Genomic DNA, 26,539 nt, shown 5'->3' on the forward strand with positions numbered 1-26,539 from the left:
TGCTTCAGATCCTTTGTCTCTCTCTCTCTCTGCCCCTCCCCACTCTCATGCTCTCTCTCTCTCCCAAAAATACACACATACATACATACATACATACATATATACATACATAAAATATACAGTCTGGTTCATAATATTCAAATCTAAACTAAGATGCCCATAGCAAGTTAACTATATTTTGGTGATCAGAGATAGGAGGCCAGACTAATGAAACTATGACAAACAAATATAACCTCTGAGGTTTGTCCAATTGTTAGGAGTATACTTATACAAGCTAAAACTATAAAAGCCACTAAGGACCATTACAGTAGGATTTGTTCCAACTTACCTCACACAACATTCTACTGCACGAAACCAATGAAGCATCTCATCATGTAGAGTACACAACTGAAGGCAGGACAGAAAAACTTTCTCAGCATCGCTGTACCACCCTGCATCTGAAAGAAAGCCACCTAAAGGACAAGAAAACCAGTAACTTTAAATAATTTTAAATAATTTAATAAGTAATTTTTAAAATAATTTAATAAATCACTTGAAAGCTAAAATGACACGCTTAAAATCAGTATTATCTAAAATGAAAACACCCGTAATATTAAAGTCCTGTGTTTAGCCCAAAACAAAGCTACTGTGAAACAAAAAACAAAACAAAAACTTTCAAACTAGGGGGATTAGATCAAAGTTGAGACCTTGAATAAGGAGTCAAGAGTTTTAACCCTCTAAAAATACTCTATACTCTAAGAATTGACATTTTCCAGTTAATTAGCCATATATTTCAATAATCCTAACATTTTCAGTCTCTCTATACCCAATCTCAAAGAACATCTCAATAAAGCTATTATTAAGAAAATTGTCTCCATTGTCTCCAAATTGCGATAATTTTAGGATCAAGACCAATAACTTAACTATGAGTTTGTTAGAACTTGATTCTACCTGCAAGATATTTCTTCAGTCTGGCTCATTATAACAACCAGACATTGGTATAAATGTTTGTGGAGCTGACAGAGGACGTCAATGAACACTAAAAACTTTCTGCCTTTCACTTTGGTTGATACTGAAGTTGTTCTACAGATTTTTACATAATCATCTAGGACCAAAGGGATGTCAACCTTAACATTCATCAAGATCACAGATACTCTTTTGCTAGAGACATTTTTGGGGGACAATTCTTGGCTGCAGTTTTATTCCATGGACTATCAAAGGATAAATTTCTTTTCAGGAAAAATGTTCTCAAGTTCTTCCAGCAAACTGTCTATGACCACTACAAAGAATTATTCTAAGATTGAAGGAAATGATCATGAAAATTTGTTAGCAAAGAAAGTGTATGTGCATGTGTAAGAGAGCTAAAACAGGCATGTGCACACATTAATGTGAGGAGTTAAAAATGAAAGGTAGTCTGTGTTGATGGAACAGTCCTGTATCTTGATGGTAATGAGTTATATGAATCTTTACATGGAATCAACTGCATAGAAACATACACACGCGTGAGTACATGTAAAAATTGTTGAAAATGCAATAAGGTCTGTAGTCTACTTAACAGTACTAAACTTGGGGGCACCTGGGTGGTTCAGTTGGTTAAGCATCCGTCTTTGGCTCAGGTCATGAACTTACGGTTCATGAGTCCGAGCCCATCAGGCTCTGTGCTCACAGCTCAGAGCCTGGAGCTTGCTTCAGATTCTGTGTCTCCCTCTCTCTGCCCCCCCGCCCCCCACATCTCTCTCTCTCTCTCTTTCCCTCTCAAAAATAGACATTAAAAAAAATTTTTTTAAATACTGTTAAAGTCATGTCAATTCTTGGTTTTGATATTGTCTGTGAATCTATAATTATTTCAAAAAAAAATTTTTAAAGAAAGTAAAAAGAAGGGTAAGTAACAACTTTAATAAGTAGTTGCCTGAAACATACTTATCTATGTAGATTTGTAAAAAATATATAAAATGTTATGCAGGGGTGCTTGGGTGGCTCAATTGTTTAACCGTCTTCCAGCTCAGGTTATGATCTCATGGTTCATGGGTTCGAGCCTCATGTCAGGCTCAGTGCAGACAGAACAGAGCCTGGTTGGGATTCTCAATCTCCATCTCTTTCTGTCCCTCCCCCATTCACACTCTCTGTGTCTTTAAAACAAACATTTAAAAAAATTTCTTTTTAATGTTTATTGTTTATTATTTATTTTTGAGAGACAGAAACAGAGCACAAGTGGGGGAGAGACAGAGGAGGAGACACAGAATCTAAAGCAGGCTCCAGGCTCCAAATTGCCAGAACCAATGCAGGGCTCGAACTCACGAACGCGAGATCATGACTTAAGCCAAAGTTGGCTGCTTAACTGACTGAGCCACCAGGCACCCCCAAATAAACATTTTTTTTAATGTTCCACAAAATGTGAACAGTATTTTTCTCTATATATAACAAACAAAACCTTCTCAGACTCCTTCCCCATATGTTTTCAGTATTCTTGTAACATCCCATCAGGAAATACAGGATTACCCTCATTTTAGAGACTGAAAAACTGAGGCCTTAAAAGGATTAAGTCTCATGCCACAGCATATGGTAAGCTGGTGAAAGAGGCTGGAGGCAGCAGGACATGTTAGCAAAACATGTGGTAAGGAATTTATAGATGCAGGATTCTAAACTTTTAGTACACTACCAGCTATGTGACTTGAGCAAGTTCTTAACTTTTCTGAATCTTTCATTTGTAAAGTGCCATTAATACCATCACACCACTGGAATGTTATGAGGATTTGGAAAATATAACATTTAAATGCCTACTTTAGTGTTTGGCACAAAGTTAACATTCAATAAATCACACCTAATTTTTCTGATGTTTTTCTCAACCTCCTTATGTAGACTTTGGGAATGTTCTGGTGTAATCCTTTATCATTAGTAGGTTTAATGAGCCATGTCCTACAATAAAACACTTCTCTATTTTACTATTACTTACCTAAAACAAAGCCAACCTGAATGGCTTTTTCTTTTACTGCAGCATCAGATTCTGCTATGTAAGAGCACCGCCTACTGAATGAGTAGGCCAAGACTGAAGCAACTTTCACACCATGATCCATCAAAGCCTGGAAACAATGATGAAGCAAATGTCTGAAAGAGAAGAAAAGATTATTTTATAAAGATAACATATTTTACAGTTTTAGAAAGTGCTAGCTTGATTTTTATTTCTTTTTAAGTTTATTTATTTATTTTGAGGGAGAAAGAAAGAGAACACATGTGCATGGGTGTGCACAGGTGTGTGCAAGCAAGCAGGCAAGGGGCAGAGAAAGAGGGAGAGAGAGAATCCCAAGCAGGATCCACGCTGGGAATGAAGGGCTTGAACTCACGAACTGTGTGATCATGACCTAAGCCCAAATCAAGAGTTGGACACTTAACTGACTGAGCACCCTGGCATCCACTAGCTTTCTTTTTAAAAAATAACACTACCATTATTTTCCAAGATGGAATAAGATACAAAAAACTTTCTGCCTTATGAATTATGAAGCCATAATAATCCATAATTTAGCCTAATATTTTTATTCAGTAGATCACTGTGTGTTCCTGTATGTGTAAACAAATGTCAATAAAAAAGAATAAAACTAACTTTTCTTTTTTATTTTTTTTTTAAATTTTTTTTTTAATGTTTTTATTTATTTTTGAGACAGAGAGAAACAGAGCATGAGCAGGGGAGGGACAGGGAGAGAGGGAAACACAGAATCTGAAGCAGACTCCAGGCTCTGAGCTGTCAGCACAGAGCCCGACGCGGGGCTCGAACTCACGGTCTGTGAGATCATGACCTGAGCTGAAGTTGGACGCTTAACCGACTGAGCCACCCAGGCGCCCCTAACTTTTCTTTTTTAAAAATTATTTGAGAAAGAGAGAGAGAGAGAGAGAGAGAGAGAGAGAGAACACAAGCAGGGGAGAGGGGCAGAGGGAGAGAGACAGAATCCTAAGCAGGCTCCACACAGTGTGGAGCCTGACGTGGAGCTCAATCCCACAACCCTGGGATCCCGACCTGTGCCAAAATCAAGAGTCCCTGAGCCGAAATCAAGAGTCAGATGATCAACCAACTGAGCCACCCAGGCGCCCCTAAAACTAACTTTTAAAAACCAAATCATCTTATAATTCAATAATAACCCAATTTAAAAATGGGAAATGGATTTGAATAGAGATTTCTCCAAAGAAAGTACACAAATGACCAATAAGTACAAGAAAAGATGCTCAACATCATTAGTCATAAGGGACATGCAAACCCAAATCACAATGAGATACCACTTCACACCTGCTAGGATGTAATCATTATTCTAAAAAAGTGATGACAAAAATATGTAAAAATTGGAACTCTCATACATTGATGGTAGGAACACAAAATGATACAGCCACTATGGAAAACAGTTTAGAGTTTACTAAAAAAATTAAACAGAGTTATCATATGTATACACCCTTAGTTATATACACAATTGAAAACATATGCCTACACAAAATCTTGTCCATAAACGTTCACAGCAGTATTATCATAATAGCCAAACAGCCAAAATGTTCACCAACAGATGACTAGATAAATAAAACACAGTATATTCATACAATGGAAAATTATTCAGCCATAAAAGGAAAGAAGTACTAATACAAGCAACAACATGAATAAACCTTCCAAACATTGTAAGTAAAAGAAGCCAGTCACAAAAGACCATATACCATATGATTCTCTTTTCTAGAACAGATAAATCTAGAGACAGAAAATTGATTAATGGTAGGCTGGGGGTAAGAGGAAATAGGAAGTGATTGTTAATGGGTACAGGGTTTCTTTACGGGGTGATGAAAATGTTCTAGAATTAGATGGTGGTGATGGTTGCAAAACCTTGTGAATATACTAAAGACACTGAATTAATTATAATTTAAAATGGTGAATGTGGTGGTATGTGAATTATATCTTAATAAAAAACTCTTAAATAACAAAATTGTAAATACCAGAATCACTGCTTTGGATAAAGGGGAAAAAAGTCAAACTACATGCTTTTAGTTTCACAAATACATTAAACACTTACCAAGGGATTTTGACTTGGTGAAAGATAACCTGAGAGATGAAAGAGAGGTATTCCACTAAATCTTTACAATGGCTACGTTTAGAATTGTATAGAGAAATTTAAATTCCAGAAAGGTAACCTTTTCTTAAAGAATGCTCTTTTAAAAGTTTTGCTATAGCCTTCTTTTACCAAAATGAAGTTCTCATTTATTTATTTTACAGATTAATTTTAATTATTCAACTAACCAAAAAGTTCCTCTACAGTACACAGGCCACATTTCAAAGTTACCTCTAACAGCGAAATTATATTATTTACTTATTATTTTCCTCTCTCAAATACAAAATCCATGAGGAAGAGATATCGTAGAACTTATTCACAGCATCTTGAACAGTACCTGATGCGTACTAGGCATTGAACAAGTATATACTTAGTTAATTTGTTGAACAAATAAAACAACTTGGCAATATTCATATTAGAAATTAGCAGTATTTTGTAAAACTATATTCTTATTTTCCTAGAAGTGTGGGTTAGGAAAAAGAAATAGCATTTAAAGCAAATTTCAGGAAGAATGCTAAAGAGAACAGCAAGTATATAATCAAAGGCTGTGTCGTCTATACTCGTATGTGGCTCCACCACATGTAACAGCCAAAATAGGGAAGATGAATTCAGTCTCCTTTTCTTGAACACAAAAAGCAAGGTGGTAATGATGGTTTCACAACAATGGGTAGGTAGGTACTTAATGTCACTGAATTGTACACTTAAAAAGTTACAATGATAAAATTTAGGTTATGTATGGTTCACTACAATTTTTAAAAAGTGTATTTACCTTTTATCCAAAGCTCTCAATACTTTAGCAAAAACTTCCAATTCACAAAATTCACTGCCCAGTTGACATAAGCGTCCCTGTTGGTAAAGCTGAAATGAAAAATAAAAAAGGTAATTAAAAATTTTTAATTTAATTTTAATTTTACTTTAATTATACTTCTAGATATAATTCGATGGACTTAATATTTAATGAATTTAATGGGTACTACCCAAAGTCAGTATGATTCCACAGCAATAGTAAATTAACAAATTTTTACAATTCATACAAGACATTTTAATAGTTGTATATAAAGTTAAAAATTAACATTTAAAATTAATTTAATTTAAAAATTAGTATCTGATACATGTTAAATTCTACAAAGTGCTATACACTTATTAAATAAACATAAAAAGTTATGTTCAAGAAACTTTTAAAATTAACAGATCATGTCTAAAGTAATCCAGGATGGCGGGGGGGGGGGGGGGGGGGGGGGGGGGTGCCTGGCTGGCTCAGTCAGGAGAGTGTGCAACTTTTGATCTCAGGGTTGTGAGTTCAGGCCCCACATTGGGTAAAGAGACTGCTTAAAAATAAAATCTTAAATAAAGTAATCCAGGATGAAAAAATAAATTAAAATAATCCAAGATGGCAGGATTTCTAATCATGTCACAATCCCTTACTCATTTTGCCTGACTTTTTAGAACTTCTTTTAAAAGTAACATTTTAACAAATGTGTTCAATGTTTATCACAAATAATATATGCACACGGTTAAAAAGAGACAAATACTACTGTCCCTCCTTCTCCCACTCCAGCTTCACCAAATGCTTTGAATTTTTATATGCTATATAAATATAGTGCCTTAGAAGGCTGGAATTTTATCTTATTCACTTTATATTACACTTAACTCTTAGCTCAGTTTACAGAACAGGGGTTTCAAAAAGAAGACAAGATCTAGAGTTCATGTGCCAAAATGGGCCAGTTAACTTTGTGCTGGGAAAATATACTACAAACTCAATCAACTAGTTCTTGGGCATAAATCACTAGTCACAATGGAAGCCAGGTCAAATTACATAAGTATATTAATGCAAATCAATAAGGACTGCTGTGAAAAATCCGTAACAATTACCGAAGAGAAGAGATAAGGGGCTACCACATGCCCAGGAAGGGGAAGCAAAATGTCATCTTCATATAAAACGGTTGGATACTCATATTAACAGTAAACTTTCGTAAGGAAAGATTTGCTAATTTTAGAGATGATTATGTTTTCTGCTATAGTAAGAACTTCTGGGAATGTAAACAGTAAAATTCACTATTATTAATCACTGTCATATTTACTTTGACTATTAACCAACAGAGAATAACTCAGAAAATAAAGTTGAGAATGTATGACCTAATCCGTATTTGGGAGCTTAACAATGTGATAAGTTTTTATTTAGGGCAGAAAAGTAAATCTACTTATCAAAATAAATATATACACACACTCCCAAAATGGTATAGTACAAAAAAACCTCACTTCTTACCAAAATAACTTATCATTAGCAAACTTAAGGCTTAGAATTTCTTTAAGATAGGAGAATGAAAACAAGTTATACAACCTTTTTGCCTGTACTCACCAAAGACAATTAAGCTTTGTATACATTACAACTCATCGTATGCCTTTAATGACTGAAAACTGGTATATCTTACTAAATGGGATTTGAAATTAAAATTCTGAAAAGTTGCTTCCTTAGTTACAATGTAAACATGCCCTTATTAACACAAGCCCCTCCCCCCCCCTTTTACTCTGTTCAATTTTTCTAGCTAAAAATGGGTTCACATTTAAATTCTGGGAAGAGGGTAATGACTTAATTGTTTCCAATTATCCTTACCAGGTTTATCCAAAAATGCAAACTTAGACATTCTGTGAATGGGATTTGCGGATACTGATCCAGAATAAAAATAGCATTTAATTCTTAAAAAGATCTAATATGTGCCAGGCATTGTTCTAAGTGCTTTTCATAAGTAACTCACTCTATACTTTCACAGATAAGGAAATTGAGGCATATAAAATTAAATAACCTGCTCAAAATCATACAACTAAAAAGTGGTAAAGCACAAATCCGGCCCCTGGCAGTCTGTCTTTACATCCATGTTCTTAATAATGTACACTACACTGCCAATCTATCAGGAAGGAAGAGTATATATAAAAAGAGTAATTTTTAGCTTGGTTGGGGGGAGTCGGATGGGCTAAATGGGTAAGGGGCATTAAGGAATCTACTACTAAAATCATTGTTGCACTATACGCTAACTTGGATGTAAATTAAAAATAAATAAATAAATAAATAAATAAATAAATAAATAAATAGGGTGATTTTTAACGTTTTTATAGCAGACTTAAAGCTTTATTCTTTCATAGATTCATACAGCTTATAGAGTAGAGCTTGGAGGAAACTGAGGCTCCAGATTCCTTGGTAAGAATTCTGATTAGATTTTTAAAAATCTGACTTATTTAGGGGGTCCCTGGGGGCTCAGTTGGTTAAGGTAATGATTTTACAGTTCGTGAGTTCGAGCCCCACATTGGGCTCTGTGCTGACAGCTCCGAGCCTGGAGCCTGCTTCAGATTCTGTGTCTCCTCTCTGCCCCTCCCCTCCTTGTGCACACACGTTCTCTCTCTTTCTCACAAATAAAGAAACATTAAAAAAAAATTTTTTTTAAATCTTACTTACTTCAGTTCATTGTTAAGTGTTTCATATTATATTCTGTACCCAATGAATAACAAGGCTATTAAAGGACTCTATCAACTTTTGGTTCTTTAAGGGAAAATAGTTTATTTTTAGAAGTAGGTAAATTACCTCCTAAGAGATATAAAACCAGACAATATAATACAACTAAAACAATACTGGAAAGGTATGAAGACAAACCAATCAATGGAACAAAATGCAAACTTCAAAAGCAGACCACAGTGTGTAAAAAATTAACATGATGAAGAAAAAAATTTTTTGATCACTGAAGAAGGAGCTAACAAAGAGTGCATAAAAATGGGGAAAGGAGGAGCGCCTGGATGCTCAGTCGGTTGGGCATCCGACTCTAGATCAGGTCATGATCTCAAGTTCCAGGTATAGGCCCCATGTGGAGCCTGCTCAAGATTCTCTCTCTCCACCCTTCCCTGTGGGTGCATGCATGTGCTCTCTTTCTCTTTCTCAAAACTTAAAAAAAAAGGGGGGGGGCACCTGGGTGGCTCAGTAGGTTAAGCATCAATCAGACTTTGGCTCAGGTCATGATCTCACGATTAGTGAGATCCCTTTGTCCCCCGTCTGCCCCTCCCCTGGCTCGTGTGCATGCTGTCACTCAAAAATAAACAAACATTTAAAAAAAGAAAAAAAATGGGAAAACAAAGTTAGATGTCTCCTAATAAAATATAGTAAAAATAAATTCCAGACTTAAATGACAGCAATATTAAAAGCTACTTGGTAAACACTGCCTTTTGAAAACTATCACAGGCAAAAATCATAGAGATAAGTGATTATATAAAACCCTAAAATGCCCGAGAATATAAAATATTATAAATAAAAAATGTAAATACAATGAAACCAAGTAAATATTAGTAACACACATATATAAGAATTAACACCTTGAAGATACAAAGGGATGGAATTCCTGGTGATGTTTTAGAACAGACTAAAGTAAAAATCTTATAACATACTGAAGGAAAAACTACTGCAAGGGCAATGCAAGCCAGCCCCAAACCCAGAAAACTCTTTGGGAGATAAAGATGGGGATGAAAGTCTTCCTTAACCAGAGGGATTTTTAATTGGTTGCTTTCCCAGCCAATTCAAAATCACCACAGGCTAAGACTGAACAGCTTAGTTCTGACATCAGATTAGCATACAAAATAATCTTGGCTAATTCCCAACAACAGAAACTTGGAAAGGTTTAGAAAAAAACATAAAAGAAAGTGAATTCAAGCTATGGTCTAAGAACATACAGACACAATCTATGAAACTCATGTACCTCACTCATGTTTGAAACTGTTATCCCCTCTTGAAGAGTCAGTAAAGAGCAAAAATCTTCAGAAATGAAAAGCAGTTGTTATCAAAGAAAAATTACCATGACACGTAAAAATGAACAAGTTTTAGAAAAGTTTGAGCAATATAGGCCCTCTTTTGTTTTTAAATTGTTTATCTACCATTACATATGTGTATGTTTTTTCAAAAGCTGGACAATATTCAATAAACTGCACATATGTGAGACAGGATTTATATTTCAAATCGTTCACTTGGATTACTGAAAAGGTTAGGTAGAACTGGCTTCTCCATTACCACTCTTGTCCTCTTCTAATCAATTCTGCACAGCAGTCAGAATGATCTTTTAAAAATGTAAATTATTTCATGGCATTCCTTGTTTAAAACTTTTCAATGGCAGCCTCAGTGTGAACATAATTCAAAATTTTTAATATGGGCTACAAGTCTCTAAAAGTTATCTGACTCCTGCCTATTTTTCAAACCTCATTTTTTACCATTCTTTCTCCCTGTCTCCTATATTCCTGCCACATTAGCTTTCTTTTAGCTCTATCTCACCTCGTGAGTTTTGCACACATATGCTACTGCCTCCACATGAAGCACTAGTACTGTGATTCTTTGCCGGGTTAATCTGTAACTCTTCCTAATGGTCTCCACTAATTTGTCACCTTCTCATAGAGACCTGCCCTTTACTCCCCAATCTAAATTCTGTTCCCTGTTATACTTTCTCATGACATACTGTATTTTCCTCCATATCAGCATCAAGACATACATGCACACATTCACTAAACTTGTTCAACATGTCACTCCATTACACTCTACACTCTGTGAGGTGACCACTGTTATCACTATACCCCCAATACCTAGCACACTGCATAGCATTAGCTAGATATACATTCAATGCTTTCTGAATCCGTAATCCAAATTGGTAGCGATCTACTTTGGATGGAACTCAACCTCAGAAAAAACAAAAAAAAGCAAGACACAGTCTCTATTCTGAAGTTTACAGTTAGAGAATCAAATATTTAGTATTGTTATTCTATCATTATTTATTGAAACTGCCCAAATTTAGCTAAAGAATTCAACACTTAGGGAAAAACCCCAGCTTCATACATAGTTACTTATTGTCTCCCAACCACACTGTGAGCACCTTAAAGAGAAACACTGATTAGGCATAATCTTATGTCCTTTCTCCATAGTACTCTATACAATAGTGCTCATACAATAAACTCTGAGAACAAATTTCAATGCAAACTTTATACACTAGTGTACCCTAGTGATGAAGAACATAAACTGCCAGTACCTAAATGTGAAAGTCAAGAACAAATTCTAAATAATAGATGCTTAAGTTGATAGACAAAAATAGATGTTTCCTATTAACATCTGATCTTTTACCAAGTACCCTGGCATATTAAGTACATGAAACTCATGGCTTACTGAACCTGTTTTATCTTTGTCATTTTTCATATCAAAGGCAAGAAAACTATAGCTAGAAATATTCTACTTATTTTCTCATTAATAAATATCAGGAACATTTGTGTAAGACACTGTGCTAGGTATCAGGGATATATTAGTGACTATGGTCATCACAGGAATACAAAGTAAGAGTTGTTCTCTGATCTCAAAAAATGTAGAATCTGTCAGAGCAGAAAGATAATGCTCACAGATTATACAATGGAGGTAAACAGAGTGTTTTAGTATCACAAATGAAGTAACTACTCTAAGAAGAATTTCAGCTGAGTTTTGAAGACAAACAGGAGTAAAGCTTCTGGCAATAGGCAGATGACAGCGACACATATGAAAACCTTCCAGCTCTTTTCCAAACAAAAGGAACTGCTGAATAAAGTTATCAGAAGAGAACTTTTGGATAAATAGCTGAGTTTGAAACCAAGAGCAAAAACTTCACAGCTGTCAAAACTGAAAAACAGCTGGGAAGGAAGAAAAACAGAATAGTTTATACCTCTGAGTGGTTGTGGGTAGAGTACAAAACACCAGATAGGAAGGAGTCCAGACAGCAGATCCTTGTAAGCAAAGGGACTTGGAGCTGAACTACCTGCCTAAACCAGGAATGAAAAAGTCAAGAATATCCACAGCCTTCAAAGTCTGCAGTGAAAAACTGAAACTTCAAACCTAAGACACATAGGACTATGCAGTCCCAATTCATACTACCTAAATGATTTACAGACCCCAAACCCAAAACTTGGTATTAAAAGCTGAAATCTGAAATCAGTGAAACCCATGAAGCCCCCACAGAGACAAAGACTAAAACATCTAGAAAGGATGATGAAAATGTTTTATATCATGATCACTGAAATCCAGGCTACAGGAAAACTATGCACTGTCTGTAAGACAAAGGATTCTCTTTCTTCAACAAATAAACTGCAAAGATAAGAAAACAGATGGAAAGGCCACCTATAGATCAAAAAAGACTTACGAGAGAGATCAACCAACAGCCAACCTGTAGAACTTATCTAGATCCTGACCCAAATAAGCAAACTGTAAAATTACATACAAATTTCACATTTAAAACTGAAAATTGAATAACTGTATATTCAGTAACAGTAAGAAACTACTATTAAATTTTTTAGGGGTTGTAAGAGTAAGGTGGCTACTAAAACATTAGCAGATGAAATTATATGATGCCTAGATTTGCTTCCAAATACTATAGGAAAGGGGGATGTGGTAGAACAGATTTACCAAGACTGGCCAAAAACTGGTAACTGTTAAAGCTGGACAACAGACACACAGAGGTCATTCTATCTACTTTTGTGTTTAAATGTTTTAATAAAAGGTTTTTAAAAAAGAATGTCTCCTTTATCTCTAAACAAATGTATCCTTCGCCTCTAAAATAAAAGTAACAAATTGTTCTATTTAATACACACGTACGATCTTCACTCATATATTTACTCGAAAAATTCTCTAATCTCAAAATTCATCTGAAATGTAGCTCTGAAAAAATTCACATTGTAATATAATATTTCCTTTGTTCTTATATTGTATATGATATGTAAGTCCTGTAACTGATTACATTGGGGTCTCAGATTATAAATTCTTGGATTAAAGTGTCACAGAAGTATTTTAACATAATACACACATAATTAAAAGGTAAATGCTTTCTTTTGAAGATAAAACAACACTTAAATGTCTTGCTTCTTATTAACATTTTAATTTCTTAGCTGCTCTACCCTCATTGGTTCCATGTCATACTTTTTTAAATTTAATTCAACTGACCAACATGATTATTCTTATATTGCAGGGCAAATGCTTTGCTTATTGGCAAGTAAGTCAAGAGGTTAATACACTCATATTATTAAAAAGCACAAGAAACAGTTAACACTCAAATAAGAGGGCAACCCTTTACTAAAGTTTAAATATGCTGTCCACATATGAAGATGCTATTGCATCCACATCCATTTAACAAGAAACTAAGAGTTTTTTCCCCATTCATTATGAGGATGAAATCAGGTCTAGTATACAGATTCTCTAACTCTATCCCTCAGTTGAGGGGGTCACTTGTGTAATTTACATGAGTATGTTAATGGTGGAAGAGGCTACCATGATATAAATGATCAAAAAATCTGGGTTAGTAGTAATACCTAACAACGATAACCAGCCATATGTAAGTCAATATGTGTCTGTGATCTCTTTTATTTGGTAAGAAGTTTCTCAGCTTCTCAAAGCTTCATTACCAATCTGCGGTGAAAATTAGGTCTATCCAGGAGGCAGTAGAAAGACAGCAGTATAGTTCTAAGAAATACATTCTGTCTCTATATGGAAACTCATTCTGTATTGTAGGTAACCAACTTTAAACAATTTGCTTCCTCTGACTTAGAAGAATTACATGTTTTTAGAAAAATTAGAGAATATGGAAAATAACGTATAAAAAGGAAAAACATTCACTCAATTTTACCATCTAGTGAAAATCACTATCAACATAATAGCACATTTCTTTTCAGTCCTTTTTCTTACTGATTTGCAAGAGCCTTGAGTATGTTTCATAAACTTTAATACTCCATTATGTAAATTAAAACCTTTTTCCATTTCACATTTTTTAAAATTTGTATTTAAGAGAGAGACAGAGAGCATGCAGGGGAGGGGCAGAGAGAGGGAGAGAGAGAATCCCAAGCAGGTTCCATGCTGTCAGCATGGAGCCAAATGTGGGGCTCAATCCCACCACCACGGGATCATGACCTGAGCTGAAATCAAGAGTCAGACACTCAACTGAGCTACTAGGCACCCCTTAAATTTCTTTATTCTAATTGCACTAATCAGCACCTCAGAAATCCTGAATATGCAGTATACAGTTCCAGAAAGAAGTATGAAAAGTCTAACCACTTAAAAAAATAAAAATAAAAAAATCTAGGGGTGCCTGGGTGTCTCAGTTGGTTGAGCATCCAACTCTTGCTTTCGGCTCAGGTCATGATCTCACAGTCAGTGGGTCCAAGCCCCACATCAGGCTCTGTACTGACAGTGTGGAGCCTGCCTGGGATTCTCTCTCTCTCCCTCCATCCTGCCCCTCTCCTGTTCGAGTGCACACTCTCTCAAAATAAACAAAAATAAACTTAAAAAAATAAAAACAAAAAAACTGAATGATACTCAACTATATTTCACTTAAGAAAAAAATCAGTCCAGGGCACTTGGGTGGCTCAGTTGGTAAAGTGGCCGACTTCGGCTCAGGTCATGATCTCATAGCTCAAAGGCTGTTTGAGCCCCGTGTCGGGCTCTGTACTGACAGCTCAGAGCCTAGAGCCTGGAGCCTGGAGCCTGCTTTTGATTCTGTGTCTCCCTCTCTCTCTCTGCCCCTCCCCTGGTCACCCTCTGTCTCTCTCTCTCAAAAATAAACAAACATTAAAAAAAGAAAAAAGAAAGAAAGAAAGAAAAAAGAAAAATATCAGTCTGGAGTGTCTGGATGGCTCAGTTGGTAGAGCATGCAACTCTTGATCTTGGGGTTGTAAATTTGAGCCCCATATTGGGTACAGAGATTACTTAAAATCTTAAAAAAAAAAAAAAAAACAAACAAAAAAAGGAAGAAGAAGAAGAAGAAAAAATCAGTTTGGCTTCAGTGGCCAAAAGAAACAACAATGGCAACGATACGGATAATAGAAGGTATCTTATTATAGTCCTGATTTTAATCGGAATGCTTTAAGTGTTTCACCACTAAGTATTCCTGTTTATATATGTATATTATCTTTTGATTAAGTATGTTTATAATGTCAATCTGTATTTCCTATTAAAAGTTTAAAGGGAGAGACATTTAGGTTTTTATATTATGATGATAGTTCCCTGTCTTATTAATATGAATTATATTAACAGACACAATGATTGGTATTTGTTATTATTTATAAATTCTGCCTCATGAATCACAAGTGAGGTTCTCAAGAGATCTTCTTTTTGTTGCTACTTTAGGTTTAGGTATCAGTGTTACGTTGACCTGTTTTGTTTTGTTTTTGAGGGAGGGGAAGAGGCAGAGGAAGAGAGAGAATCTCAAGCAGGCTCCAGGTCCAGCACAGGACCCAACTCGGGCTGGATTCCATGATTGTGAGATCGTGACCTGAGCTGAAATCGAGACTTGGACGCTCACTGACTCAGCCACCCAGGCACCCTATGTTGACCTCTTTTCCTTTTTTTTTAATTGGAAAGAATTAGGTTGGTCTGAAACAGGTTAAGTTCCAGTAGCATCAATTCTTCTCTGAATACACTCAAGAAAGTTCCTGAAGTCAGTGGTAGTTGTTTGCTTGCTGAGGGAGAAGGCAGATGTACAAAAGGAGAAACATAATTGTTCAACTTTTTTTTTTTAATTGTTCTAAAATGGTTTTTAGTCTATTAACTTCTTTGGTCATTTATATTTTCCTAGAAACATAATTTCAGTAAGGTTTTCAGGCAGATTAGCATAGAATTGTACACGCTCTCCTACAACTAAAGAAGCCATTCTACAATTTAAAAAGCTACTTTCCTCTTTCCAGTGCATCTGTGTGGTTTTATTATTTTCTTTCTTATTCTTAATTTTGAAAATGAGAGCTTTCACTCATGTTTCTTGATTTGGCTAGCTACTGAATCAACTATGTAATTAATTAGTTGAATTATTTTTTTGTATTAAACTACATGGACTTAGTTCTCATTCACACTGACAAATATTTGAGTTTTTAGGCTATTTTCCTCTTAGGATGATTTCACGTTCAGATATCCTTTCTTAAAAATTCAATTTTTAACTCAACTGAGACTGGGTGGCTCAGCTGGTTAAGCATCCAACTCTTCATTTAGGCTCAGGTCATGACCTCACAGTTGGTGAGTTCGAGCCTCATGTCAGCCTCCACTATGACAGTGTGAAGGCTGCTTGGGATTCTCTGTTTCTCCTTCTCTCCTGCTCGTGCACATACACACACTCTCTCCCTCTCAAAATAAATAAAACTTAAAAAAATTCAATTTTACTTATTTTATGTATCAAAATAATACATGGTCATAAAAATCCAAGTATTAAAATAAAACAGAAAGGATGTATGTGCAAAGTAAAAAGCAACTGGAATCCTATCCCTTGAATAAATACCACTAAAACTTTGTGTTTCTCTAGATTCTTTATTTCAACGCACATAGAAACATACACATATATTCTTCTACTTTAAAACACACGCACGCGTGCACGCACACACCCCTGGGTGGCTCAGTCAGTAAGTGTCTTGACTCTTGGTTTCAGCTCAGGTCATGAGCTCGTGGTTGGTGGGATCGAGTCCCATGTCAGGTTCTTCGCTGACGGTGCACAGTCTGCTTGGGATTCTCTCTCCCTCTCTCTCTGCCCCTCCCCCCACTTGCTCGCTCTCTCAAAATAAATAAATAAGCATTTTTAAAAAAAAACACACAAACAGGATTATGTTATTCATACTACTTTATAAATAGCTTCTTATTCTCCCCACTTGATGTGCTCTGGCATCTCTACCTCAGTATATACAGCCTCCTCATTCTTTATAACTGCAGTATGATATTCTGTTCCTGTTTGATTAGCATTTAGTTTGTTTCCAATTTTTGCCATCATAAACAACATTGTAGTGAACATCCCTAAATGGAACTTTCTCCACATTCACAAGCAGTCCTGTAGGATTAAAATCTGTAAATGGTATTGTGGTTAAAGGGTATGAATGATTTCAATCTTTAAGTTTGACAATCTGATAAAGACGGATGTTATTTTTTAAAAACCTTTTTACTGAAGCATAACATAGAGTGTACAACTCATATTTAAATGCAACAATAAATTTTCACAAAGTGAACACACATGTAAACCAACATCTAGATCACAGAGTATTATCAGAATTCCAGGCACCTCCCTTTGTGACCCTGTGTAATCAATATCCTCCAAAAACTAAAAAAGAAAAAAGAAAAAAAAGATCCTCTCTTGACTTCCAACACTTTTAATTTTGATTGTTTTTGAACATTAAATAAATGGAAAAATACACAATATACCCACAGTTTCCAAACTGCACCAAGGGTGCCTGGGGACTGCAAGTTATTTTAAATTTGAGAGAAATGATATTCAACATCTGTATTACACCATGCCAACTACTAGATTGCTATATTCTTTTCAGTGATGTCTAATCTTTGTTAATAAGCTGCCATTTTCAGTGGTTGCTATAATAATAAGTAATGTGTAAAAATCAACATGGAACAGAAAATGAGGGTGGTGGGTGTCCAATCTGATTCCAAGATTTGAGAAGTTGTACAGTGCTGAAAGTATACATCCCATTACTAATTGTGGTTATTTAAAAATGAAGTAAAAGTACTAATTTTTTTTCAATTTTTGTGCATTATTTTAATGGCTCTTAACTTGTTGGGACGTAAGTATTACTAAGTTGTTCATATCTACTACTTAATAAACAGAACAGTTTAGGTATTTCTTTTGGCCTACAAGTGCCATGAACCAAGTACCATGAAGGGAGAAAGTCTGGGAGCCTCTGGTGTATATTCCTGTCACTGGTTTCTTACAGTATCACTTGTAAGATTCATTCATATTGTGTCAAACAACTGCAATTCGTTCATTTTCATAGCATAATATTCCACTACATGACTATTCCACTACTTACTAATTCTATTGATGGTGTGTGTGAATTTTAAAAATTTAAATTCCAGTTTAGTTAACATACAGTGTTATATTAGTTTCAATGTACAATATGGTGATTCAACAATTCTATATGTTACTCAGTGCTCATCACAATGAGTGTACTCTTGATTCCCTTCACCTATTTTAACTACCCCCCCACACACCCATCTCCCCTCTGGTACCATCAGTTTGTTTTCTATATTTAAGACTCTCTTTTTTCTTTGTTCACTTTGAATGTTCTTAAGTGTACATTTCTTGAAGTGGAATTGCTGTGTTCCAGAGTATGTATATGCTCAGTTTTAGCAGACAGGCTAGTTTTCCAAGATAGTTCATCAATTTACACTCCTAGTAACAACGTTTGAGAGTTCTGATTGCTCCATGTCCTAACATTGTTTTTTGTTTTGCTTCATTTAGTCATTCTGAAGAATGTACACTACCACAGCAATTTCCCAAAATGAGGCTGAGCCCCTTTCATGCAATCATGATTGCTTTCCAAACACTTGCTTGGTCCTTTGAATATTGGTCTTTTTAGGTGCCTATTCAAGTTCTTTTCCCATTAAAAAAAAGGGGGGTATATTAATATTAGATGCAGGATATTTGTCTTTTTAGGTGCCTATTCAAGTTCTAATTCTAATATTAAAATATAGCATTGAATATTGGTCTTTTTAGGTGCCTATTCAAGTTCTTTTCCCATTAAAAAAAAGGGGGTGTATTAATATTAGATGCAGGATGAGTCTTTGATCAGGCATATGTCCTTCAAGCATCTTCTCCCACTTCTCCCACTCTGTGCTTGGTTCTTCATGATCTTAATGGTATCTTTTAATGAATACATGTTCTTAATCTTAACATAATCCAATTTATGGAATTATCCTGATGTTTGGGCCATTTTGTAAATATATCTTTGTTGACATAGTGAGAATTGTTTTCCAAATTTAGATCAGCAAACCATCCAAAAATGATCACTGCATATGGTGGTAAGGTAAAATCATGATACTTTTCCTCCTATATGGATATCTAATTGACCAGCACCATTTATTTGACTTTCCTTTCCCCGCTGTACCACTGTGTTACTTTTATCATAAATCATGTGACAGTATACATATCAGTCTGTTTCTGGACTGTTTTATTCCATCAATCTATTTGTCTATCCATGTGCCAATGCTATATTAATCTTAATTGCTACAGCTTGATACTTGGTAGTGTGAGTCCTCCAGATTTTTTTCTTGTTCCTCGTGATTGCTTTGGCTTGATTCTGCATTTCAGTTGAGCATCTTTTGATGTTTACTGGCCATTCATATCTTCCTCTTGTATGAGCTGGCTGTTCAGGTCTTCTGGAAATGAGTTGGTTATTCTTCACATACTGATTAGTATTACATCTTTCTCAATTAGAAAATACACCCCTTATAAACATTAAAAAGAAAAAACAGGAGGGGGCACGGCACCTACCTGGCTCAGTCAGTTAAGCATCCAAACTCTTGATTTCGGCTCAGGTCATGATCTCACAGTTTGTGGGTTTGAGCCCTGCATCAGGCTCTGTTATGACAGTGCTTGGGATTCTCTGTCTCCCTCTCTCTCTCTGCCCCTACCATACTGCTTAAGCTATCTCTTGCTCTCTCAAAAATAAATAAACATTAAAAAAAAAAGAAGAAAAAATATAACCCATGTGTCAAATGCTGTCGTTTCCATAGTCTTTAAAAATGCTTACATTTTTTCCTACTTTTTTAATGTACTTAGAAGTATTGATTTTTTTCCTTCTAGGTTCTGGTTTCACGCTTAGAAAAGCCTTCTCCATGCCAAGATGGCATCACAGTGTCGGCAAAATGAGTAACGTAGGACTTCATCTTTTACGTTACTTATTTTTATAATGTTTGACTTTTTAAATTTACTTATTTATTTATTTTTTATGTTTATTTTCAGAGAGAGAGAGAGACAGCGCACATGCACATGCGAGTGAGGTGAGGGGCAGAAAGAGAGGGAGAGAATCACTTGGGGCTCAATCCCACAAACCTTGAGATCATGACCTGAGCTGAAATCAAGAATCGAATGTTTAACTGACTGAGCCAGCCGGTGCCCCTATAATGTTTGACATTCTTTACATTTGTAAAGCACCTTAATAATTTCTTCAAAGAAGAAATTTCAGTCATTTCCCACAACAGAATAATGGCCCAATAATTTATTCTGATACTTATATGATTTCATTTGCCATACTTAAATCTTTAATACACCTGGAAGTCATTTTAATATATAGTGTGAATATATTCCCCCAAACAGCCAGCTGCCCAATGTATTTTATTTTCCCCAATTAAGGCACCTGGCTGGCTCAGTCGGTTGAGCGTCCGACTTCGGCTCAGGTCATGATCTCACGGTCCGTGAGTTCGAGCCCCGCATTGGGCTCTGTGCTGACAGCTCAGAGCCTGGAGCCTGCTTCGGATTCTGTCTCCCTCTCTCTCTGACCCTCCCCCGTTCATGCCCTGTCTCTCTCTGTCTCAAAAATATTTTCCCCAATTAAAATACAGCACTGTTGGGGCACCTGGGTGTCTCAGTTAGTTAAGTGTAGCTCAGAGCCTGGAGTCTGCTCCAGATTCTGTGTCTCCCTCTCTCTCTGCCCCTTCCTTGCTCGCTTGCAGGCATGCTCTCTCTCTCAAAAGTAAATAAAGCATTAAAATATAGCATTGTCTCTGGGGTGCCTGCCTGGGTGGTTCAATCAGTTAAATGTCCAACTCCTGATTTCGGCTCAGGTCATGATCTCATGGTTTGTGAGTTCAAGCTCTGAGTCAGGTTCTGTTTTGACAGTATGTAGCCTGCTTGGGATTCTCTCTCTTCTTCTCTGTCCCTCTCTGCTCGCTCTCTCTCTCCCAAAATAAATAAACTTAAAAAAATTAAAATATAGCATTGTCTCTTTACTTAATCATTTAACAAATTCTTTTTGAAATTTTGTTTTAATGTTTATTTTAATTTTGAGAGTGTGTGTGTGCGCACGCGCGCGCAAGCAGGAGGTGGGAAGGGGCAGAGAGAGAGGGACATACAGCATCTGAAGTAGGCTCCAGGCTCTGAGCTGTCAGCACAGAGCCCAACGCAGGGCTTGAACCCACAAACTATGAGATCATGACCTGAGCTGAAGTCGGCCACTCAACCAACTGAGCCACCCAGGCGCCCCGTATCATTTAACAAATTCTTAAATGTGCTTTCACTTCTATTTAGACTGCCTACTATGTTCTATGAATCAATTTATCTCTCTGCTGTTCTTGTGCCAATGCTACACAGTTTTAAAATATGTAGCTTTCTAAGGTGCCTGAGTGATTCAGTTGGTTAAGCATCTGACTCTTGATTTCGGCTCAGGTCATGATCTCAGGATCAAGAGATGGAGCCCCACGTCAGGCTCTGTGCTAGGCATGGCAGCTTACTTGAGATTCTCTCCCTCTCCCTTCCCCTGCTTTTGTGTGCACATGCACACGCACACACACCCTCTCTCTCAAATAAATAAAATATGTAGCTTTCTAATGCACTGGACTACATTATAATGTATATGTCTCCTAAATATTGTGCATCTTGGAAATTTCTTTGACTCCTTTATTCTCATGTAAGCAATTTCTCCAGATGAACTTCATATTTAGTCACTTTCCTGTACTGGTAAAGTTTTGAGCATCTGATTCATATATCAGATGAATTCACAGCTTAAATTGAGATGAGCTGACATTATAACATACTACCTTACCATCCAGAGATACATGGTATGTTGGGCTATTTATGTTCTTTATGCCCTTCCCCCATAAAGTTTTTAGCTCTCAATTTATTAATCCCAAGAGCTCATTATATGAAAAGATTATTAATTCTTTGGCTGTCAAATATGTTGCAAGAATTTTTTTTTCAATTTGTTACCAGCCAATTTTAAAAGAGTACCAAGGATATTAGTTGAGGCTTTATATAGCTATACAACAGAAATATACATAGAAAAAGAAAAAAATTGACTCTAATACCAAGTAAAGGCATTAATTTGTACAGTTTTCTGCATGAGACAAAGCCAAAATCATTGAAGTTAAGACTAAAAATAATAAATTGGGGCACCTGGGTGGCTCAGTCAGTTACGCATCTGACTTTGGCTCAGGTTGTGATCTTGCCATTGGGAGTTCAAGCCTTCCATCAGGCTCTCTGCTGTCAGCCCAGCCTTCTTCGGATCCTCTGTCCCCCACCTCCTCAGCCTCTCCCCTGCTTATACGCTCTCTTTCTCTCTCTCAAAAATAAACAAACTTAAAAAAAACCTAAAAATAATAAATAGAACACACTGGGGCGCCTGGGTGTCTCAACCAATTGAGCATCAGACTCTTAATTTCAGCTCAGGTCATGATCCCAGGGTCATGGGATTGAACCCTGTGTCAGGACTTCATGCTCTGTGGAGTCTGCTTAAGATTCTCTGTCTGTCTCTCTGTCTCTCCCCCTCCCCTTTCAGCCCCACTTGCATGCTCTCTCTCAAATTAAAAAACAACAAAAAAAATTATGGGCGCCTGGGTGGCTCAGTTGGTTAGGCGTCTGACTGTGGCTCAGGTCATGATCTCACAGTTTGTGAGTTTGAGCCCCCGCATTGGGCTCTGTGCTGACAGCTCAGAGCCTGGAGCCTGCTTCGGATTCTGTGTCTCCCTCTCTCTCTGCTCCTCCCCAACTCATGCTGTCTCTCTCTGTCTCTCAAAAATAAAATAAAATAAACTTTTTTTAAATTAAAAAAAATTAAAAATAAATAAACAGAACACATTACTGAAACACCTCACCTAGCCAAAACTTAACTCTATGGCCAATTTTGTAATTGGAATAGGACACAAAACAGACCAGTCAGCAGTTAAAAAGATCCTAAACTTCATTCTTTAAAAACCCAGCCCTTCACTCTATATTTGCTTTCACTTGGTACACAGCTTTACAATTCCTTCTATTTATCTTTCCATTTCTATACCTAAATGGTTGAGCACTCCTGGTTAAAAGCTATACAGATTCAAAGACATTATTTTACAACATATGGATTTTTATTGACCCATCTATACCACCTGTGACTTTTTAAAAGTTTTTAAAATTTTTATTATTTTTTTCCACCTGTCACTTTAAAAAAATATATTTTCTTTTTTTTTTTTAATTTTTTTTTTCAACATTTATTTATTTTTGGGACAGAGAGAGACAGAGCATGAACGGGGGAGGGGCAGAGAGAGAGGGAGACACAGAATCAGAAACAGGCTCCAGGCTCTGAGCCATCAGCCCAGAGCCTGACGCGGGGCTCGAACTCACGGACTGCGAGATCGTGACCTGGCTGAAGTCGGACGCCCAACCGACTGCGCCACCCAGGCGCCCCTAAAAAAATATATTTTCTAATGTTTATTTATTTTTGAGACAGAGAGAGACAGGGCATGAGCGGGGGAGGGGCAGAGAGAGAGGGAGATACAGAATCTGAAGTGGCTTCAGGCTCAGAGCTGTCAGCACAGAGCCCGATGTGGGGCTCAAACTCACCAACTACAAGATCATGACCTGAGATGAAATCAGAAGCTTAACCAATTGAGCCACCCAGGCGCTCCTCCACCTGTCACTTTTTATTTTTTTTTTATTTTTTTTTTTTTTAAAAGATTTTTTTTTAATTTTTTTTTTTTTAACGTTTATTTATTTTTGAGACAGAGAGAGACAGAGCATGAACGGGGGAGGGTCAGAGAGAGAGGGAGACACAGAATCTGAAACAGGCTCCAGGCTCTGAGCTGTCAGCACAGAGCCCGATGCGGGGCTTGAACTCACAGACCGTGAGATCATGACCTGAGCCGAAGTCGGACGCTTAACCGACTGAGCCACCCAGGCGCCCCACCTGTCACTTTTTAAAACAAATTGTTAATAAACTTCCCTTCCCATATACATCAACAGCCACTTCCAACTTCAGTTTAGCTTCCCTACATAGAAACCACACCACTCCTATCCCTTACTCTCAGCAGATGATCTTACCTCCTTATTCAGGATAACCATTCTTTGCAAACTTAGCTATGCTGACACCTGAAGTCCCTAACTTGTTCCATTTGATCTTAGAGAAAAAAGTACTCTTTCTCCAACTACAATTTAAGACCCATACCTTAATTTACACATGAAGGAAGAGGCAAGACTCATTAATTAATTCTCTTGTTCCAGGTCTCCACTCCATAATTCATTTCGCACCTAACTTATACAATTAAACTCTCATTCCATTTTCAGCCAATAAATTCAGCCAATATATTCTAATGTCGTCCATGCTTTAAAAAAAAAAAAATCCTGGGGTGCTTGGGTGGCTCAGTCGGTTGGGCTTCCAACTTTGGCTCAGGTCATGATCTCACGGTCCATGAGTTTGAGCCCTGCGTCGGGCTCTGTGCTGAGAGCCCAGAGCCTGGAGCCTGCTTCAGAGTCTGTGTCTCCCTCTCTCTCTGCCCCTGCCCTGCTCATACTATGTCTCTCTCTCTCAAAAGTAAGTAAACATTAAAAAAAAAAAAAAAATCCCTTCACACTTTACCCTTTCTACATATCAACATATTTCTCCCTTCCTTTCCTTACTTAGGGAAAAGTCAGCATGCCTACTTCACCTTCCATTCATTCCATTACCCCATCTCCTAAAGCTTTATGACTGTGCCTTTGCCTGAAGCTACTCACAAAAATTAACAGTGACACTGGACTACAACGATCAAGGGGAATTGGGTATTTTTTTGGTTCCACAAATACTATGATTTTGTCTATAACTATGCCTATTGATGGAAGTTGGGACTGCTGAAGGAATCTGATTATGAATTTCTCCTTGGCTCTAAATTGGATAAAATTGGAAACTATAAGCAATCTCTTAAAATGCTCAAAAACTGGGCAAGGGGTATCTTATATTTACATGCATTAAAATGCTTAAAAAGCATTTTATATTTATGTACCAAAACGGTGGTTTAAAGCAAGAAAAGTTCCTTATATTTCTATCAAAGATTCAAGTCCAGGGAATTAGTTCTATAAATGTCTTTCATGAAATAATCGATTACCTCAAAATGCAAAATCTTCTCGAGCAAGAAGGCAAGATAGGTAGGAACTAAATACTAAATATTAGACCTTGATTAAATTACTTAACTTTCTCACCCTTAATACAGGGTTATACCTTACTCTACAGTTTAATTGTGAGGATTAAACCAGACGTGTAAAAGCACTTATCACAGTTCCAGGAACACATTAAATACCTTCCTTCACTTTAGCGCAATGCCATACTCCAAGATACATACAACTATTTAGAAGTAAAAGTGTACCAAAAAGAAACAATATTAAAACTTTGTTAACTATTTGAAACAGAAAATGTGGCAAAAGCAGCATCTGTTTATACTAATGATAATCTTCAAATGAAAGGCTTCAATTAGAAGCACAAGTTACTAAAAGATGTTCAAGTATTTTGAGGGAATTCAACTACTAAATGTACTTAGCTTGAATTTCCAACGTTCTCCTCTACGGAGTGTAAAAGATTACACAAAATTTAATAAAATGGACAGAGTAAGCATACACACAAAGCTGTAGTTTCCCAGGTTGAGAAAGACAAATCTAAACTCACCCTTCCTTGGGAGGAATGGATCTCAAATATACAAAGTTTCCTTAGATATACACAAAAGCAAATCAATGTATCAAAGGGATTTGAATGAATGGAGGCTTTCTTTACTTTAGGGGCCCAAATAATAAAATGAATAACCAAAATAAATCCTCTCCAAATATTTATGGGGGGGGGGGACATTTTAATTATTAGAATTGGTGTAAAGCAGCTGGCTTGAGTAGAATATAGCAAGTCAGTTGCTTTCTGAAAAAATATTGTGGGGTGGAGAAGGTGGGCAATCTTCCCAATAAAACAACTGCCATAAAACCTCATACATACATAAGAATATACACATCTGTTAAATATCAATTTACACTGTGTTCTGCCAACTTAGTAATCAAGAGGAAGTATTTAAGATCTAAAAAATAAGTCATATTCCACTTCTGGTCACATTTTGCACGGGTGGCTACTGGCAAGTAGGGGTTATCTACGCAGATTCAAGGCAGTGAGGACTGAATAATAAATCCACTGTTCACTTTCAAATGTAGGGGGAGAGGAAAAGGGAGGCTCCGAGTCCGTAAAGTATCTCCTCCCTCTCTGAACACTGCAAAAACTGTCCAAGTCTAAGACATTTACCTCTGAAACTCCTTGGAGAGTGACTTGGGAGACTTTTTGTTCATATTTTTGAGGGGCAGCTATTTAGGAATGCGGCAAGATTGCAACTTTCAAATACATGAACGTAACTTAAATTCTAAAGTATTTTTTCTTTCAGGAAAGATTTTCCCCCTTCCTTTCAAATAGTTCACCACCACTCACATATTAACAAAATCTCCAATTCAACCTCAAGTATAAACAAAAACCAAAGTTTAAAAAAAATGCCAATAAAGCAGACAACTACTTCTACTAATTCCTCATCTCCCTCTCAATTAGGAAGGAAGAACACGAAAGGCGAAACGAACACGAAGCAGGAAAAAAAAAAAAAAATGCTTGGCAAGAGGAGAAAGTAAGTAGGAAGGGGGGATAAGAGCAGAGCAAAAAGTTCAGCTGATGCTGACACTTAATATGGGTAAAAAGGGAGAAAATATTCTGAAGACACAGGTTAGAAGTAAAGAACTGAGTGG

At 36.5% G+C, this 26,539-nt stretch overlaps 1 protein-coding gene across 1 annotated transcript in view; it reads right to left on the reverse strand.

Moving 5' to 3' along the window:
- APPBP2 (amyloid beta precursor protein binding protein 2) overlaps positions 1-26,539 on the reverse strand; it is a 49,828-nt gene that overhangs the window by 22,548 nt on the left and 741 nt on the right. The window contains exons 2-4 of the mRNA XM_042914734.1: positions 5,824-5,912; positions 2,933-3,084; positions 329-452 (exon numbers count right to left, since the gene is read on the reverse strand). Coding sequence (XP_042770668.1) covers positions 329-452; positions 2,933-3,084; positions 5,824-5,912 — 365 coding nt within the window. The remainder of the gene's footprint in view (positions 1-328; positions 453-2,932; positions 3,085-5,823; positions 5,913-26,539) is intronic.

Source organism: Panthera leo, chromosome E1 (assembly GCF_018350215.1).
Source record: "Panthera leo isolate Ple1 chromosome E1, P.leo_Ple1_pat1.1, whole genome shotgun sequence".
In the NCBI taxonomy this organism is placed as follows: domain Eukaryota; kingdom Metazoa; phylum Chordata; class Mammalia; order Carnivora; family Felidae; genus Panthera; species Panthera leo.